This window comes from Spermophilus citellus (assembly GCF_964194105.1).
Source record: "Spermophilus citellus genome assembly, chromosome: 4".
NCBI classification, from domain to species: Eukaryota; Metazoa; Chordata; class Mammalia; order Rodentia; family Sciuridae; genus Spermophilus; species Spermophilus citellus.
The window spans coordinates 444428-463720 of NC_138185.1; the positions used below are offsets into that span (position 1 = coordinate 444428).

General features: G+C 48.6%; 2 protein-coding genes across 3 annotated transcripts in view; one reads left to right on the plus strand and one right to left on the minus strand.

Annotated features, from left to right (window-relative positions):
• PRPF6 (pre-mRNA processing factor 6) overlaps positions 1-12226 on the minus strand; it is a 46866-nt gene extending 34640 nt beyond the window's left edge. The window contains exons 1-8 of the mRNA XM_081289688.1: positions 11739-12226; positions 10127-10295; positions 8536-8654; positions 5846-5924; positions 4514-4690; positions 4156-4311; positions 1625-1719; positions 1058-1214 (exon numbers count right to left, since the gene is read on the minus strand). Of these exons, the coding sequence (XP_081145814.1) occupies positions 1058-1214; positions 1625-1719; positions 4156-4311; positions 4514-4690; positions 5846-5924; positions 8536-8654; positions 10127-10295; positions 11739-11809 (1023 nt within the window). The 5' untranslated portion in view covers positions 11810-12226. The remainder of the gene's footprint in view (positions 1-1057; positions 1215-1624; positions 1720-4155; positions 4312-4513; positions 4691-5845; positions 5925-8535; positions 8655-10126; positions 10296-11738) is intronic.
• Positions 12227-13050: 824 nt separating this feature from the next.
• Positions 13051-17834, plus strand: SAMD10 (sterile alpha motif domain containing 10). 2 transcript variants are annotated; one of them, XM_081293305.1, is made up of 5 exons: positions 13051-13521; positions 15303-15484; positions 15572-15743; positions 16215-16315; positions 16499-17834. In XM_081293305.1, exons 1-5 carry the CDS (start codon positions 13431-13433, stop codon positions 16556-16558), a joined length of 606 nt encoding a protein of 201 aa, XP_081149431.1. In that variant the 5' UTR covers positions 13051-13430; the 3' UTR covers positions 16559-17834. The 2 variants fall into 2 exon arrangements, with proteins under 2 accessions (XP_081149431.1, XP_081149430.1); XM_081293304.1 differs by having other exon boundaries at positions 13052-13521; positions 16215-16355.
• Positions 17835-19293: the final 1459 nt, after the last annotated feature.

The following is a 19293-nucleotide window of genomic DNA, read 5'->3' on the forward strand; positions in this document are numbered from 1 at the left end:
TAGCCCACAAAGCAGAGACTGTATCTGATGGAAAGTTCTGATTTGTGCCTGATTCTTGGGTAAGTCCCCTTGGGTCCTTTTTCACTAACAGTCTGCACAATAAAGTACATGGCACTCAATAAGGCTTCATGAAACTTTTTTTTTTTTTTTTTTTAGTTTTAAGTAGACACAATATCTTTATTTTGCATTTATGTGGTTGAGGATCAAACTCAGTGCCTCAAGCATGCTAGGCGAGCACTCTACCCCTGAGCCACAACCCAAACCCCCTTCATAAAACTTTTTAAGCTTGTCTGGTCATTCCACCTTCAAAAATGCAAGCACTGTCCAGGCGTCCACCTATAATCCCAGCAACTCAGGAGGCTGAGTTAGGAAGAATACAACTTCAAAGCCAGCCTCAGCAACTTAGTGAGGCCCTAAGCAACTCAGGGAGACCCTGTCTCTAAACAAAATACAAAAAAGGCTGGGGATGTGGCTCAGTGGTCAAGTGTCCCTGGGTTCAATCACAGAACCAGGGGAAAAGAAAAAAAAAAACAAAACCCAAGCTAGACACGTGGTGGAGCACGCCTGTAATACCAGCAGCTCAGGAAGCTGAGGCAGAAGGATCACGAGTTCAAAGCCAGTCTCAGCAAAAGCAAGGCACAAGCAACTCAGTGAGACCCTGTCTCTAAAACAAATATAAAATAGGCCTGGGGATGTGGCTCAGTGTTCAAGTGCCCCTGAGTTCAGTCACCAGTACCAAAAAAAAAGCACTAGCATACTCTAATATTCTCCTAAGTGTTAGCATCGTCCTTAGGTTTTTTACATCATGTGGCACAACAAACTACCCAGTTTCACTCTTACCTGCCATTAAAGGGAAAGGGGATCAGCTTCACTCCATGTGGAAACCAGAGAAGCCCACACCCTCCCCTAAGCTGCCTTACCCTCTGTACTTAAGGCAAAGGACTTGCTAGCTTTAGTCTACTCCTATAGGTATCCTGCATGGTATAGACAAACACACAGTCCCTCAGGGGTAGCAATCTTGACACCATCCAGGAAAATACCCTACAATGGGCTTCACCTTGGGGCACATCTCTGTTCCCTTCATGATGAGGTTCCGAGCGACTTGTAGCTTCCCAGTCACTTCCTCCAGGCGGGCTGACGCAATCCAGGCTGGCGGGTGATGAGGGTTCGTCTCCCGAACAGACTTGAGGAGCAGTCGTGCCTTCTTGATGTCACTGATGAGAGCAAAAATGCAGTACTGAGCCACACTGCCCGGGGAGCACCCAAGACCAGGAAGAAAGTGTCTATGTCACAATGTACTAAGCAATCGACTCAGCAATGCAAACCAACCAAAATTCCCGACAGCACTACTCCAAGCCTGTTTAACGTCCGTGCAGATAATTCTGAACATCAAAAACCACCTTCTAGCTCAGCCAAGGCACTGACTTTGAATGATATGTATAAAACACTTAACACACCCACTCAAATGGAAAATACATACTTTAAAAGAAAAACCAAACTATATAATTTCTTAGAACATCTATCCCATATTTTGACTGCATATTGTCAAAAAAAAAAAAAATCTTAAAACATTCTAAGCAACAGGAGTTCCCATCCCAAATGACCAACTCTGCACATCACTCACTTGATATCCCCGCCATGGGTGGGGATCATGGAGTTGAGATCCGTCAGATAGCCTTTAGGGTCCACAACAGTCTGTCCACTCACTGAATCAGACACCTGCAATACAGGACAAGCAGAAAATCAGCTGGACGCAACGAGGCGCATGCAGAACAAATGGAACAAGTCCTACCAAGAGCCCTGACCCAGTGGGGAGTCACGAAAAGAGGAAAATAACATTAATTCAGATGACAATTTGTGATGATGAATTTTTTCTACATGGAAAAGACACATTAAAGGGGCTGGGGATGTGGCTCAAGCGGTAGCGCGCTTGCCTGGCATGCGTGCGGCCCGGGTTCGATCCTCAGCACCACATACCAACAAAGATGTTGTGTCCGCCGAGAACTAAAAAATAAATATTAAAAAAAAATTCTCTCTCTCTCTCTCTCTCTCTCTCTCCTCTCTCTTTTAAAAAAAAAAAAAGAAAAAGAAAAGACACATTAAAAATGGCTAGGAGTAAGGCTAGGGCTGTAGCTCATTGGTAGAGCGCTTGCCTCGCAGGTATGAGGCCCTGGGTTCCACCCTTAGCACCACATAAAAATAAAGATATTAAGGGGCTGGGGATGTGGCTCAAGCAGTAGCATGCTCGCGCTCGCCTGGCATGCGTGCGGCCTGGGTTCGATCCTCAGCACCACATACAAAGATGTTGTGTCTGCTGAAAACTAAAAAATAAATAAATAAATAAATAAAATTCTTTCTATCTCTCTCTCTTTTAAAAAAAAATAAATAAAGATATTAAAAAAAAAAAAAAAACCTGGGATATTTATCTCAAAAAAAAAAAAAAAAAAGAATGGCTGGGAGCAGTGGCACACTCTTGTAATCCCAGAGGCTAGGGAGGCTGATATAGGAGGATCACAAGTTCAAAGTCAGCCTCAGCAAAAGTGAGGCGCTAAATAATTCAGTGAAACCCTGTCTCTAAATAAAATACAAAATAGAGTTGGGGATGTGGCTCAGTGGTTGAGTGCCCCTGAGTTCAATTCCCAGTACCAAAAAAAAAAAAAAAAAAAAAAAGAACCAATAAGGAGCGAAACCCAGAAATCAAAAAAGATTGGTGATTGCAAGGTTTGGTTTGGGTTTTAGTACCAGAAATTGAACCCCAGGGGCTCTTAACCACTGAGCTTTTAATTTTTTGAGATGGGGTCCTGCTAAGTTGCTTAGGCTGGCCTTAAACTCACAATCCTCCTGTCTCAGCCTACAGAGGTCACTGGGATTCTCCTGAGCTGCTGGGATTACAGGTATGAACCACCTACCTAACTTGGAATTTTTTTTGAAGTTTGTGAAATATTCACACGTGATTCTCCAAACACAAATGGAAGATTATACACATCACTCTGAAACTGTTTTTTTTTTTTTTTTGGTACCGAGGATTGAACCCAAGGGCACTCAACCACTGAGCCACATCTCCAACCCTTTGTATATTTTTAGAGACAGGGTTTCACTAAATTGCTTAGGGTCTTGCTAAGTTGCAGAAGCTAGCTTTGAAGTTGTGATTCCTCCTGCCTCAGCCTCCCAAGCCACTGGATCATAGGCGTGTGCCACTGCACCCAGCTGCAAATGGTTTTCTTTTTTTTTTTTTAATCTTTTATGTTTCTTAAGTATTTATTGAGTTGTAGAAGAACACATACTATCTTTATTTTTTTATGTGGTGCTGAGAATCAAACCCAGTGCCTCACACATGCGAGGTAAGCACTTTACCACTGAGCTACAGCCTCAGCCCCTGAAACTGGTTTTCATACGTATGATTATTTCTCCTAGTTTACTGGGTCTTTTGTTGACTTTACAGTGTTTTCCATTATGCAAAAATTCTGAATTTCACCATAAAAAAATCTGAAACATTTCCCTTCACGGTTTCAGAACCAGAAAGGGATCCCTACTGCACTAGGTCCAGCACCCAGTAGTCTCTAGAGTGGAGTGCCCATTCACTTTAGAGCCGGTTGGCAATTTAGTGAAATACAGATGGCCCTAGGTCCAGAGTGGAAGAGGATGGTAGGCAATGTCACATAGGTCTGGCCCTTTGGATGTGGCCCTGGGTGCACTGTGCTTGCCTGGACTATAGGTACACGCAGTCCTCACCTGAACACAGAATTCTATCTATTTTTGTAACAGAAAAAAGACTCTTTACTTTTTTCTTTTCCTTTTGGTACTGGGGATTGAACCCAGGGGTGCTCTACCACTGAGCTACATCCCCAGCCCTTTTTATTTTGAGACAGGGTCTCACTGTGCCTGGCCTTGTTGGGTTTGTTTGTTTAAATAACATACATTTTTAAATATCTTTTTAAAAAATTTATGTTTTAGTTATAGATGGACACAATACATTTACTTTATTTACTTATTTTTATGTGGTGCCAAGGAGCAAACCCAGTGCCTCAAATATGTGAGGCAAGCACTCTACCACTGAGCCCCAGCCCCAGCCCCTTGTTGGGTTTTTAAAACAATCAAAATAGCTTTATAATCAGGTAACAAGATGTTCATAGGAAAACACCCAGGGCCACTCACCTGGCTCAGCCTCATGTCCATCAGGGTGTTCCTTGCTTGGCCAATCTTCCTCATGTCCAGCTCACCTGTGCCTGGCGTCATCAGTCCTGGGGTCATCCCACCTGGGTATGGAGTGTTCAGTCCACCTGGGTACGGCGTGTTCAGACCCCCAAATTGCTGGAAGGTAAAGGATAAAACACTGGTTTGCACTTTCATGTGAACTTCATCTTCCCTGAAATAGTACCACAGGGGCTGATAGGCCCATCTGTGCAGACTCAGCCACAGCACAACTACTGAGCTGCAGGCACACTCAACCCATTGCTCCCACCTGACCTGTCCAGACCCCAGAGCCCCATTTGCCTTCTTTTCAGATGCTCACAGTTTGCCGGGGATCCACAGAAGTATGGTTTTCCCCAGTCTGTAAATGCTTTGCAAAAAAACTATCAGGAACAGGGGTCAGCTTCTCATAACGTGGATTCCGTTGGCGTTTGTTTCTTGCATCACCAACTTCTGGGATGCTTAGCCACTCTTCCTCTGTGACCTCTGCCAGCTTCCTCTGGAAACACAGTCCAAAGCATGAATCATCAACAGAAGTTCATGGCTCAGGCAGAGCTACACTCACCCTCCTACAACCTGCGGAGCAGCAGGCCTTAGAGAGGACTTTGATGCAGAAATGGCCTTCTACTACACTTAAGAGAAATCCATTTATTGGATCTGTTCTATGGAATTAAAATATAAATTATTCTATCAAAGCATAGGTACAATGGTGCACACCTATAATCCCAGCAACTCAGGAGGCTGAGGTAAAAAAATCAAAAGTTCCAGGCCAGCCTGGGTAACTTAGGGAGACCCTGCCTCAAAATAAGAAAGGGGCTAGGATGTAACTTAGTGTTAGAGCACCCCTGGGTTTGATCCCCAATACTGGGAGGCAGTGGGGAGCCCAACAGGCAGAGTTTAGAAAACCTTATTTACAGGGCTGGGGTTGTGGCTCCGTGGCAGAATACTTGCCTCGCACATGTGAGGCACTGGGTTTGATCCTCAGCACCTCACAAGATGAATAATAAAATAAAGGTATTGTTGGGGCTGGGGTTGTAGCTCAGTGGTAGTGTGCTTGCCTAGCATGTGTGATGCACTGGGTTCGATTCTCAGCATCACATACAAATAAATAAAATAAAGGCCCAACAACAACTAAAAATTTTTTTAAAAAAAGTATTGTGTCCATCTACAACTAAAAAAATTTTTTTAAAAAAGAAAATCTTACATTCAAATGAAGTTAAAATTACACGAAAATAAGTTTACTGTTCCCACCTTTTGCAATAGGTGAAGGAAAGGTGTTTTGTTTTTTAAACATACACATAATTAAATGTACTAAAGTACAAACCTTCTAAGCAATTAAGTAAAGCACAGTTAGTAAAATCTCATCAACTCCACAGCAAAGCAGCCAGGCCCTTTGCTCAGGCAAGGTATATCAGAAACACACCAGCCAGGCACAGGCACCTGAAGCCCCAGCACGCAGGAGGCTGAGAGGAGTTAAAGAGACCAGTCTGGGCAATGTAACAAGACTGTTACCAAAAAAGGGGTGGAGGATGTGGTGTGGCTATGGCAGACAGCTTACCTAGATCAGACATGAGGCCCTGGGTTCAATTCCCAGCACTAAAAAAAAAAAAAAAAAAAAAGAAGAAAGAAACAGCATGCCACACCACCTGCTTACTTTGAGATCTGAAAACTGCTGCTGAATTTTAGGGCGTTCCATCCGGTACTTCTCAATCTCTTCTTTCTCCCTTTGCTCTCTATGAAATAAAATATGTACCTGCATTAGAAATATTAGGGGCCCATGTCTGTAATCCCAGCAGCTTGGGAGGCTGAGACAGGAGGATCACAAGTTCAAAGCCAACCTCAGCAAAAGCAACTCAGTGAGATCCTGTCTCTAAATAAATAAAATACAAAATAGGGCTTAGGATGCGGCTTAGGGGTTGAACTAAAGATTGAACTCATGCCTGAGTTCAATCTCTGGTACCCCCCCCCCCAAAAAAGAAAGAAAGAAACACTGTGTCCATTCCAAAACAAAGCTGGCTAGTTATATACCCTAATTAAATCACCAAAAAAGAATACTTTCATACTAAGCTGCTTAGTCAAGTGTATATTAAGGCAACTATGGAAACATTTATATACATAATAATTCAACTATCTACCAAATGAAAATAGGCAGAAATTTGATAAAATTAAAAGAAGTTATCTTACTTTGATATACAGTTGCTTGAGTTACAATGGAGTTCTGTAGCAATAAACCCATCACAAGCTGAAAATTTCCCAAGTCAAAATCCATGTAAATGGGTGCTTCTCATTCTCAAGATAGCCCGCACTCTCCCTTGAAAGTCTATCTACCTTCCTAAATAAACCTGCCTATGCAAAAAGAAGTGTGTAATACCCCTACTCTACCAAACACATGAGCTTTGCAGAACACACCACAGAGCGCTAGGCGTCATTCCTTAGATTGCATGGATGACCAGGAGCTGCTCAGCATCACAAGAAAGTATCTTGCCACCTATCGCTAGCTCTAGAAAAGATTAAAATTCAAAGTACAGTTTCTATTGAATGCTTACTGCTTTTATACCATCTGTAATGTTGAAAAGCATGAGTCAAACCTTTTTAGAGGGCAACCATCTATAAATTCTTCCATTTGAACACAAGTATATTCACTGCTTTAAAATTCACAAATTCCCTAAGGCCAGCCTATGAACGTTCAACTCAAAAGCAAAACTGAAAACTATGAGAGGTCCCTATATATATAAAGCCCTCAACTTATCTCGCCCCATCTGCCAGGTCAGATGGTTTGTATCACCATCCACATAACTTTTTCAGGGACACAGGGCTATGTATCATTTAGAACTAAGCTTAGACAAACCAAATCAATCTACCAGGAGTTGATATGAACCAACTAGCTACAACTTTTTAAAATGAGATTTAAATTTTCCTCTATAAAGAAAAAGGAAAACATCCTTTGGTAGGAACATAAATTGGTAGGAATTTATATGTAATCTGATAAATGGACTGAAGGAGCAGGGCATGGTGGCAGAACCCTGTAATCCTGGCTACTCAAGAGGCTAAGTCAGTAGAAATGCAAGTTCGAGACCAGCCCCAAAGCTAGTTGCCCTGCCTAGGCAACTTAGCGAGGCCCTATCCCAAAACAAAAATTTTAAAAGGGCTAGGGATGTGGCTCAGCAGTAGAGTTCCTGCCTTGCATGTGTGATGCCCTGGGTTCCATCACCAGTACTGGGGGGGAAAAAAAGAGAGAGAAAGAAAGAAAAACAACAAAAAAGGCAAGGGGTGCAGCTTAGTGGCAGAGTGCTTACCTAGCATGTGCAAACCCCTGGTTTTGATCCCCAGCACCACCAAAAACAAAAAGCAATAGAAAGAGAAAAAAGAAGTATTAATAGTTACTTTCTGGGCTTATAAAGAAACATACTTCATCTCATTTTTCTAATCCTCTATAATAAGAAATTTGGGGGGTTTTGTTTGTTTGTTTGTTTTTACCCTTGCACTAGGTATTGAACCCAAGCTAGGCAAACACTCTACCGCTGAGCTACACCCCCCAATCCTTTTTAATTTGAGACAAGGTCTCATTAAGTTGCCCAGGCTAGCCCTGAATTTATGATCTTCCTGCCTCAGCCTCCCATGCACCTAGGATTACTGGCATGTACCACCAAACACAGGTAAAAATGTAACTTCCTATTACAATAAATTAGAAACTTGCAAACCAATATAATGCCTTTTTATACATTGTAGCATCTTATGTTTACTTCACTAAGTTCCCCAGAATAAGGACAAAGGATTCAGAAAGCTGCCACATCAATTGGTACACTGAAGTAACATCAACAACAGAGATGCAGAACACCCACCTCAGAGGCCTGCAGAGAAAGTCTCCTCTCCAACAGGTACCAAGGACAGAGCTTGCCTGAGTTGGCACCATAGGAACCTCTATCCAAAGCCTGCTTCTCATAGACTTCCTGATGTCTGCACCTCCCACCAGCCCAACTTGGTTAAATCACTCCCAACCCTATAGCCACATACAACACTGACATGTGGAACAAGTTTCCAAACCACAACTACCATAAAATCTGTATATTCATTTTCAAATTATTTAACATGGGTTAATCAACATCACTCTCCATTTCATGGATAACTCTAATGTCTAGTCAAAGTAATACCCCAAATTCTGATTTGAGGGGTATTCAGGCTATAGAGTTCTTAAGCTTCACTGTAGCCCCCAGACCCAGCTGACCCAGACCAAGACCCATGCTGCCTTGAAGCTAAGCTGATACATACTAATCCTACAACTCTTCTCTTAGTCTAAAGTCAGTGCAAAACTTATTCTGTCAGATAAAAACAGCATTAATTTACCTTCTTTCTTTTCTTCTTTCATCCATCCTTTTATCCAGAGCTGCATAAATAGCATCCGCTTCCTCATCATCTTTCTCATAGGGCCCACTGGAAAAGAGGCTCCCAGCATAGCCATTAAACTAAGAACCAAACAATATATTAAAAGAGTCAGTGCTCCCTTGAACATAATCCCACCAACTCAAAGGACTTTTCAGATGTAAATTACTTGCCAACTGCTTTTTATAGGACAAACCCAAATTGAGAGCCAATCTATAGCCAACTGATCAATACTCTTCAAGTGCCAAGGGCGTGAGAGACAGAGGAGCTGGTCTAGCTGGAAGAGACTAAAAAGACTAAATGTGATGGGGAATCCTGGAACGGGTCCCATGCCAGGAAAAGGACATTTATGGAAACAGTGTACAATTCAAACAAGAGCTGTAGATGAGTGAGCACTATGGGGCCAACATTAATTTCCAGGTCTCAGTAGCTGTATTAAGATAATGGAACATGGATGAAAAGGAGCTTAGTGAAGAGTTTTAGGAACTTTTTTTTTTTTTTTTTTACTTCTGTTGGTACTATTTTAGCAAGAACTTAAAGTTTAAAATTATTTCTGCCAAGCACAGTAGTACACTCCTATAATCCCAGTGACACAAGAGGCTAAGGCAGGAGTATAACAAGGTCAACGCCAGCCTTGGCAACTTAGTAAAACCTTGTCTCAAAAAAATAAAAAGGGTTAGGAATGTTGCTTAGTGGTAGAGCACTCCTGGAGAAGGAAGGAAAGGAGGGAAGGAAGGAGGAAAAAAGAAAAGACTGATTTCAAAGTTAAAGTTCCATAAAAATTATTTTCCTAGGAGCTGGAGCTATGGCTCAGTGGTAGAGTGCTTGCCTAGCATGTGCAAGGCACTAGGTTCAATCCTCAGCACCACATAAAAATAAATAAACAAAATAAAGGTATTAAAAAAAAAATCACATCCAGGGCTGGGGATGTGGCTCAAGCGGTAGTGCGCTCGCCTGGCATGCGTGCGGCCTGGGTTCGATCCTCAGCACCACATACCAACAAAGATGTTGTGTCCGCCAATAACTAAAAAAAATAAATAAATATTTGAAAAATTCAAAAAAAAATCACATCCATCTTAAAAAAAAATATTTTCGTAGGAGGAAAGACATCACTTATTAGAAGCCATCTAGAGGGCTGGGGATGTGGCTCAAGCAGTAGCGCGCTCGCCTGGCATGCATGCGGCCCGGGTTCGATGCTCAGCACCACATAAAACAAAGATGTTATGTCCGCCGATAACTAAAAAATAAATATTAAAAAAAAAAAAGAAGCCATCTAGAAAAACTCAACTGAACCACGAGCTAAGGGGCAGGCACTGAAGCCAGATCAAGTAAACACCAACACCATCATTAATGACCAGCAGGGCAATGTACCAATAGGACATTCAGACATTTGTAAGTACATCTCTTCTGAAAATATGAAAAAGAGGCTCATGTCTGTTTTTACTGTTCCCTTCTCACACAGTTAAAGGAATCTATGAATCGGAGCACCTCATCATGGAAGCCAGTCAGCCCTTCTGACTGGCGGAAGGCAGCACAGAAGCCCCACAAAAGTCACCTCATCATAGTTGGTGTCGTTCAGATCTTCATCATCATCATCAGCTGCCTGGTTTTTCTTCATCTGGTCCCCCACTGTTCTCTTGCCTGGTGGTGCATGGCGATCATCCACAGGATCATTCGCATCCCGGGCCGGCCCAATGTCTGACCGGGTGGTGAAACCAGTGGCACTGCAGGAAGATGCCCATTACCTAAATGGTCCTATAGTAACATCTCTTTTTCTAACACCTCTGAGAATTTCCAAACATTCTGCTGGCAGTAAACCATGCTTTCTAACCATGCTGAGCACCACTGATCTTCTCTGCTTGCCTTATGTTTCCACCCCAACCCCCACCATCACTCCAAGGTTTGTCCCTTTCTCCTCCATGTGAATTACCAGGTCTCAGATCTCACTCCTCCCAAGTCCCAGCCTCACATTTCCAACAGCCCGCTGAGCACTCCCATCCAACTAGGTCAAACCAAGGCCCTCTCTGGATCCTGCAGCTACTCTCAGCTGTCCCTGCTGTTAATAGCAGCAGTGTAGTCCCAGGCATCAAAACATCATCTTAACCTCCCTCTTCAGTCTTCTCCACCCCACCGACCCTCAAGTACTACTGATCCTACCTCCAAATCCCCCCCTCCTCAAATTACACCACAACTGGCAAACCAGCTGGCCATACTTACTCCTAATCTTTGTATTGCTCTACCAGATGATTATTCCCAAAACACAGTTCTGACTGAGGCATTCTTTGGTATCACAGGCTCTCTGAAGCCTACAGGCCTCTTTGACCTCCTACAGCTCCATTTCACTCACTTTGGTCTCCTTGCTGTCCCCTGGTTTTCCTTTGATCCTTCCATTTTTTAACCCTTTAACTGCCTACACACAAAATGCCAGTTTCTCTTCTAGTTCTGCCACATCTGATACATTCAAATCTACCTTTTTCTAATCTCTGGAATCCCCACGTTCTAAATCTGTTCCTCTTCATATACTTAGTTATACAAGCATCAAACTTCCTCTGATAAACTGCTGGCCCTCTGAAAATGGTGACACACCTGTGTTCTGTGTGCCCCTGGGGCAGTTTTTGATACCACTACCAAATGAGACCCACTTTTTGCTTCAGATAACCAAGAAGAACTCTAAGAACTGCTTATTTATCCAATAAGTAACGGTGGTCATCTGTGAGGCAGGCATGGGTCACCCAGGCACCAGCCCGCCTGCCCCCAGGAGCTGAGACTGAACAGACAACCTAAAGTGACCAATACTAAATAGAAAAGATCAGTCGTGCTTAAAGCAAGGAAGGGCTAACGTGCTCCTACTTCACATCAGGACCTTATCTACTCCTCACGGTTGACTTGCATGCCGTCAATATCCATTTTAGACACCAAAACGCGGGCTCAGGGCCCGGGGTGGTTAAGTCTCAAGTCACAGCTCCTAGTGGCAGGCAAGGCTCACGGCCAGGTCTGCGACCTACACGGATTAAATCAGACCGTCCAGCAGGCTGCAGACTGGCAGCGGACCCTAATTTATTTTCGGTGCATCTTCCTCGTCCTGCGTCCAGGGAGAAACGCGGGCAGCCAGCACGGTCCTCCTCCGGGACCCCCTCCCGCGCCCCGCGCGCCGCCCCAGGCCTCACCCCCGGCCCAGCCCCGGCACGTAGCCGAGGGGCGCGGGCATGCCCAGGAATGGCTTCTTCTTCTTGTTCATGGCAGCGGAGGTGCCCGCGGCGGAGCAGGGCAAAAAAGCAGCCTCCGGGCGCGAAACACCGCAGACGTCTCGGTCGCTGCCGCAGGAAGCGTCGCGTCCGTCACGTCACCCGCGTCCCGGAAGCAAAGCGCGCGGCCCCGCCCTCCTGACTCTCGGGCGGAAGTCCATGCCGCAGCGCTTCCGGTTGCGGTTGCGGGGCGCGCCTGCGGCGGGCGCGGGCTCGCGAGAGCCTGCCTGTGGCGCGGGGGCGGCGTGGGCGGCGTGGGCGGCCCCGAGAGATCAGGACCGCCCGCGCTCCGCGTCCTGTGAGTGCGGGGCCCGGGCGCGGTCCCTGGGGCCGTCCTGCCCCTCGCAGATCCCGTCGCACCTGTCCTGCTGTGCAGAGCTGGTGGGGAACAGCGGGCGCGCTTCGCGCCCGGGTCCTGGGCCACCCTAGGGCACCGTCCCCTGTGGTCCTGCAAGGCTGAGGAAAAGAAGTGAATGCACCTCTCCCTGTGTGTAGGCTGGCGTCACAAAAGTGTGGACTCCTCTGTGACCTTGCCTTGGATTGATGCACCCCACTCCTCTGCACACATTTTTGCCTATCCAGTGCAACTCTGCCCCTGCTACGAGACACCAACCCTACCAACACCAGGGGAGAGCACTCAGGCTCTTGGGCACAACAGGCAAAAACTGCTGGTGGCAACCTGGCCTTTTGCTGGACCTGGCAAACACAGTTAGCCCTTCTCAGTGCGGTTCTAGAGCAAACACTTCAGCCCTGACTGTCAGTCCTTGGAGCTCCTCTCCAACCTCCCCAGCCAACCCCATTTTCGGTTATAGAGTTCAGAGCCAGATTCAGAGATTGGTTACACAGGGAAGAGGAGAGCCACAAGGAAGTCTACAGATGTGATTGGGGTGAGGGTCAACCTGGCTTCTCTGGGCAAGCAAGAGCGCATTTGAGGGAGAAACCTCTGAGTGTGCCCCGCTAAAGAAAGTCAGTAGCCTAGGGCGGTAGTGCACCCCTTGTAATTCCAGCTACTCATAGGCAGAAGGAGGATCATCAGTTCCAGGACAACCTGAACCCCTAAGCTACCTCCCCAGTCCAAAAACAAAATCCAAGTATTAAAAGGGCTGGGGTGTAATCCAGTGGTAGGGAGCTTGACTCTGATTTTACTCCCTAGTACCGAGGCTGGGCAGCCAATTCACGAGATTGGAGAGCGCGAAGTGTTCGTCTCTCCTTGGCCAGGACCTCCGCGGATAGAAAACACCAAGAGTAGGTAGGGGGTCCTGAATCCCCCAACACATAGGAGACCCACAGCTCTTCGCTTGCCTGCCTCAGAGGACCTTCAGCAAGTGGTCAGTGCCCAGGTGAGAACGGAAGCCCTTAACCCTGGCGGACACCCTCCGCAAAAGCAGCCCGCGCGCCGCCGACACACCTCCGAGCTCCCGGAGCGCGCCCGGCGCACTGGGCCCGGCGGCAGGTGCCTCGCCGCGCAGACTCGCCGGCCACAGGGACCGGCTCGGGCTCGGGGCCGGCGCGGGCGGGGCGGGGTGGGACGGCGACGCGCGTTACCCGCCGGTCACACTGGCCGCCCTGCACTCAGTGAGGGGCGTGTGCGCGGGCCCGGCACCCGCCGGCCCCATGTTCACCGAGCTGAGGTCCAAGCTGAGCCCCCCGCGAGGCCGCGCCGGGGCTGTGCGCGCTGCCTTAGGGGAGCGCCGCGATGTGGACGGTGAGCACGGGCTGGACTGGGAAGCAGGAATGTCGCGGGGCTGCGGGACACGGGTCCAAGAGGCAAGGGGGTGGGGGGCTGGACCCTGCGGGCTTCCAGCATCGGCAACTGCGGGGGGGGGGGGCGATCTGACCTAACGGGGTGCGGTGGCCTTTGTCCTGCTCCGCGGGGGATTGGTTGGCCAACCTCAGGCCTTCGATATCGGCGCACCTTTGGCTTGGGGTGGGGGATGACAGGCCAGGGCTTCTGTGTCCATGCTGGAGGCACACTGGGGTCACCCCTTCCTTCCGAATGCGTAGAAAACCCTCCCCAGCCCCAGCAGTGGGGTCGACAAGGGGTTGAGATCACAACCCCAAATTTCCTTTTGGAATTGATGTTGGGGCAGGGAGGAACCGATCCTTCTGTACTGCCAGCAGGAAATGGGCGGGGCTCCGCTGGCCCGGCAGGTGCAGTGCCGGCAGAGGCGTTGGACTGGTTCCCCAGAGCTGCTCCTACCCTAGGGCAAAGGCCCTGTGGAAACCTGAGACGACCTGGCCTGCCTCCTGGAAGGTGCAGGTTCAGAATCAATCTTTCCCCATGTACTAGACATCACTTTGGGGCAGTAGCCACACACCTGCTGTCTGTCCTTAGGCCTCAAATTTAAAGTCACCAAGGGTCCAGTTCAAAATTCCAAAAATGGGGGAGGAAGAAGCTAAGCCTCAGGAGTCTTACCAAGGTTTCAGTAGAATGGGTACACCCATTACTTATACCTCCTTGACACCACCAAACCCTGCCCCAGTGTAGAGGGGATGGCTATCAAGGAAAGAGGATCTCATGCTACACCTTGGGGTGGGCCCTGGGAATCTCATTCTGCCTGCCCACCCAGGGCCTGGATGTGTGCAGAGATTTAGGAGAGCCTGAGCCCACCTTCCTTTCTCCCCTCCCCAAGACACCATTTGCCACATTTATGGATCATGTGCCTTAGGGATCCCACCCCAGGTGGGAGAGGTCCTATCAAGACTAGTCACCCTCCCCAGACTTCTGTCAGCAGTGACCCCAGAGGTGGTTGTAACAGTAAAACATAGGATGTATCAAAGTTGGTGTGGGAAGAGGGCTGTGCTGACCAGCCATTTCTGGTGAGCACCTGCCAGTCACACTGTTGTCCTGGTTGGGCCCTGTGGAAGCAGCAGAGCAGGAAAGCCTGGGAGTCCCAGTTGCCAGCTTTCCCAGTTCAGGCCTTTTTGACCATGAGTCATAGTTGGTGAGCTCAGCCAGGCAGGAGACAAGCCTCAAATGCCAGATATGGCTGTATAAACTGGGTGCCTTCAGTGGCGATGGGCAGGCAGGAACCTTAACCAGACTTCTCCACAGAGTGCCTCCAATGATACAGGAGCCAGGCTTTTTCCTCAAAGATATGTCCTGTGTGTATGCTGGTCTATGTGACATGTATGAGGCTTGTGTGCATAAGGTCAAGGTGGTCCTGGGATCGCCCCTCACCTGGTTATAGGTCTCAGGCTCCCTGGGAGGCATGTCCTCCAATCTAGCAGAACCCATCCTGACTGTCAGTGTGAGGGCTGCAGGCTTGCAAGGGAAGCGGTATTCTCAGCTCTCCATCTTGGGGCTAGGGAGGAGGATCCTTATTTTGCACATATTCTTCTGCCTTTGGGGACTTGATTTGTCCTCCTTGAGGAATTGGCTCCCTCTTTGGTAGAGGGGAAATAGGTTAGGCAAGGAAGTGGCTCTTGGGGAAAGAGCCTTTGGGCCTGCTCCTGACCACTCTGACCAGGCACCCCTGCACACAGCCACTGCTCACTTCAGCTTCTGCCGGACTCTCCTGGAGCACACAGTGTCAGCCGAAAGTATCCCCTGCCACCTGCCTCGGACGCCAGGCACCAGCCTCACATGGCATGATTCCCGTAGCCAGAGGGCTTCCAGCAGCAGGCCGATCAAACTCCTGCAGCAGCCTGGCACAGAGACCCCCCAGGTACCCACCCACCTACCCCACCCACCTCAGTCCCTACCTTCCCTGCTCTGCCACCCTCCCTCTATCTGTCACCCACTTCCCCTACAGGGCCGGCTGTACTCTGACCACTATGGCCTGTACCACACAAGCCCCTCGCTGAGTGGCCTGACGCGGCCTGTGGTCCTCTGGAGCCAGCAGGACGTCTGCAAGTGGCTTAAGAAACACTGTCCCCACAACTACCTCGTCTACGTCGAGGCCTTCTCCCAGCATGCCATCACTGGTATGGTGGAGTCTGGGCAGGACAGGAGCTGGATGCCCAAAGAGCCTCCTCCCCTACCAAGTGCCTGCAGTCTGCAGTTGTTTCTCCACCTGTCGGTGCTCCTCTGAGGCAACCTTCCCTGGGGTCCTCGGAGTCTCTGTATCTGCACTGTCTTCTGACATCTTCCACTTGGCCTCCATCTGCTGCTTATCATGATTCTCTCTCTGCTTCTCCCTCCAATTCTCTCTGAATCTTTCTCTGAGACTCCCTGTGCCCTTTCTTTCTTTCTTTTCCTTTCATTCTGTGTCTGTGTGTGTCTTTGTCTTTGGTACTGGGAATTGAGCCCTAAAATGCCCTACCACTGAGCTACATCCCAGCCCTTTTTATTTTTTATTGTGAGACAAAGTCTGGCTAAGTTATGCCGGCTGACCAGGAACTTGTGATCTGCCTCAGCCTCTGATAGCCTCTGTTGGACCCTCTTCCCTCCCTCAGGCCGAGCTCTTCTGCGGCTAAATGCAGAGAAGCTACAGAGGATGGGGCTGGTGCAGGAGGCCCAGAGGCAAGAGGTGCTGCAACAGGTGCTCCGCCTGCAGGTGCGAGAGGAGGGTCGGAGCCTGCAGCTGCTCAGCCAAGGTCAGTGGGAGGAGCCAGCATGGGGGGGCACTGAGAGTACAGGTAAGTGGCTTGACTGCAGGAGGGTGCTTGGGAGCCCTAGTAAGGGCCATCCTGGGATGTGGCAGGGACCTGCCTCTCCCTTACTTCCATGCATCCTACAGCTTCCTTTGGAAACATATCCTAGCTGCTGCCAAGGCTTGAACCAGACCCCAGCACTGTGACCAGAGCCTACGGCCAAGGATGAGGACAAGCTGGCCCCACAGACCCTCTCGAACCCCACAGGATACCAAGTCCAGCCTAGTGGACAGACCTCCACCTTCAAGCACCTGTGGTTGGGCAGCCAGGCCATGGCCTGGGCTGCTTATCTGTGACCCCTCCTCCTGGGACATGAGCCCACTCCCTGGCACTGCTGGCAACATGTGGGGCAGCTGCCTGGAGCCAGAGTGGGGTTCAAATGACCCCCAGACTCCCAGGGAGTCTGTTTATTTATGTTCCCTTTACTGTGTGACTGTCCCCCTTTGCCTGAGTCATGCATCTCTGTTCACTTGTCCAGTTCCATATCCTCACAGCATTGCCAGGCCAGCCACACTGTGGGACAAACTGCCTTGGCTCCCTTTGACTTGTGTTTCTCCCTGCCCCTGCCAGAACCCAGCAGGCACAACCTATGTCCAGAGTAACAGTCATCAGCAGGGCCAGGCAGGGACCCATGCAGAGCACCTTGCTAATTCTATCGCCACCCTGGCCAAACCTGTATCTATTTATGAGCACTGAAGCTGAGAGGCCCTGGTTGCCTCAGCCCCGAAGACAGAGCACAGAACAGTGAGGACAGCAGCCCTGTGCAGGCAACTCCTCACCCTGAGCCTGCTGGAGTCAGTGTGCTCTAGGCCCACTTTTGGGAAAGTCTGGTTTTAAGCATCGTCTCTGTGTATTTGCACTTACGAGAACATCTTCAAGAAAACATCGCACTTGCTGCTTTCCCAAGAAAACCTGGATTCATAGGAGAGACTGTCCTGAGGACTGTGCTCCACCTCTGCCGCCAGACGTCTAAGCAACCCTTCCCTGGGTAGTCTGGGGCTGGTGCTGCCCGGCAGAGGGACAGTGAGGGCAGCCCTGGCAGCCCACAACCTCTTGCCCTCTGCCCCTTCCCACACCCACGGGGACTCTTGACAATCTCAGGGACAGTTGAGGCTAAGCCTCCAGTCCTCTCTCTGTGACCTGAGCTGGCCTCAGGACTCAGGATTGGTCACTGCAGGTCCTGAGTGAATTTGGGCAACTGGCCTGGTGCCTCCCATCCCATGTGTCTGCACCCACAGGGAGCTTCCTTGTCATGTCTGGCTGCCCTGAGTATCCCCCAAAACCTTGTGCTATCAGTCTTCAGCCAGAAGGCCCATCTCTGCCTTTTCCCCTCCTGTCTTGCCCACCCTGTGATCCTGTATTGTCTTCCTTGTTTTTCATTCACTTTTTTTATATTCTAACAAAAAATCAGAAATAAACCTGTTCTCAAGTGCCAACAGTACTAGGTCTGGGAGGAAGGGGTGTCCAGCCCAACAGCCTGGCTCTGGTACCACCAGGGGGCAGTGGTATCCCTTCCTGGAGGCGCTGCTGGTCAATCCCAGGGCACCTGGGACAAGAGGCATCAGGTAGGCACTCTTGGTGAATGGTACCCAGTGATGGACACAAGGCCCCTGACATGCTCAGAGCCACAGCCCAGATACGTGGTGTGTGAGGTTCCTGTAACAAAGGAGCATCCACTGGCTGAATTCAAAAAGAAAACTTTGATTCAGAGTCTAGGGGTTACACAGTGGTAGAGTATGTGCTTAGCAGGCTCAAGGCCCTGTGTTGGATCAGAAGGGAGAAAGGGATTCAGTTCTGAAGACTAAATCATATTCCCTTTGTGAGTGCAGAAGGGCACCTTTCCTTGCTCTTCCAGCCTCTGGTTGCTATCTGGGATTATAGGAATCAAGGACACACCACTCCCATCTGTTTCTGTGGTCATATCACCTTTCTTCTGTCTCTGAAATCTCCCTGTCTCCTTCTTGTAAGGATGATTGGATTGGGGCCCAGCTGGGTAACCCAGGTTGACTTCATCTCAGGATCCTTACTCATATCTATAAAGACCCATATTCCAAATAAGGAATGTTCACTCACACATTCAACATTCTGACACGATCATCTGTAGGGACTCACTACCCAACCTTCTACACAGGGAAGTACCCTGACAAGCAGCACATATACCGTGGCACCCACTCATCAACCAGATACATAGCAGGAACAGGAACACAGATGTAACACACACATGCAATGACATAGCCAGACATGCACTGTGTGCTCCAACACACAAACACACTGTGTATTTGGCCAGACACAGTGATATGCACAGAGATATTTAACAACACCCCCACATACATACAATTACCCAAACATACAAGTACTCATGCATAACAATGACCCCCTAACATACAGAAACAAGAGAGCACAGCCCCAATACAAACCAAATTATATAACACCCCAACATCTAGATACACATGAAAAACGGTTGGTCCTCACATCCTGCATGCAGGTACTCACACATGAACATGCCACAGCCTGGACAACATGCTAAGATTCAGATACATACCTACCATGCATCTGACATCAAGGTGCCTGGATACTGACACTGACACTCAGATATAGCTCTGATCTTGCCTGGCACAGAATACACAGATATGCCATGACAGTGATGTTTAAGATGGATGCTTCCTGACGCGTGATCACTTGGGACACACCTGTGGACGCTGACACATCCCATTTGTACAGGGGAGCTGACAGCCTTGGACACACCTCAGGAAACACACACTGACCCCTCCCAGCATCCTGCCCCTAGGGTGTGGGTGCTCAAGGAGGGCTTTGAGCAACTCTTTCCTTTTCCTCCTATGGTAACTTGGGCTGGGGCAGCACCCTGGTCTCTCTGGCTCAG

Excerpts from the sequence above, each read along its gene's own strand:
- SAMD10 (XM_081293304.1), top strand. The coding sequence starts at position 13,431 with ATGTTCACCGAGCTGAGGTCCAAGCTGAGCCCCCCGCGAGGCCGCGCC. Across the intron at positions 13,522-15,302 it reads GGAGCGCCGCGATGTGGACG|CCACTGCTCACTTCAGCTTC; the intron begins GTGAGCACGGGC and ends CCCTGCACACAG. Across the intron at positions 16,356-16,498 it reads CCTGCAGCTGCTCAGCCAAG|CTTCCTTTGGAAACATATCC; the intron begins GTCAGTGGGAGG and ends TGCATCCTACAG.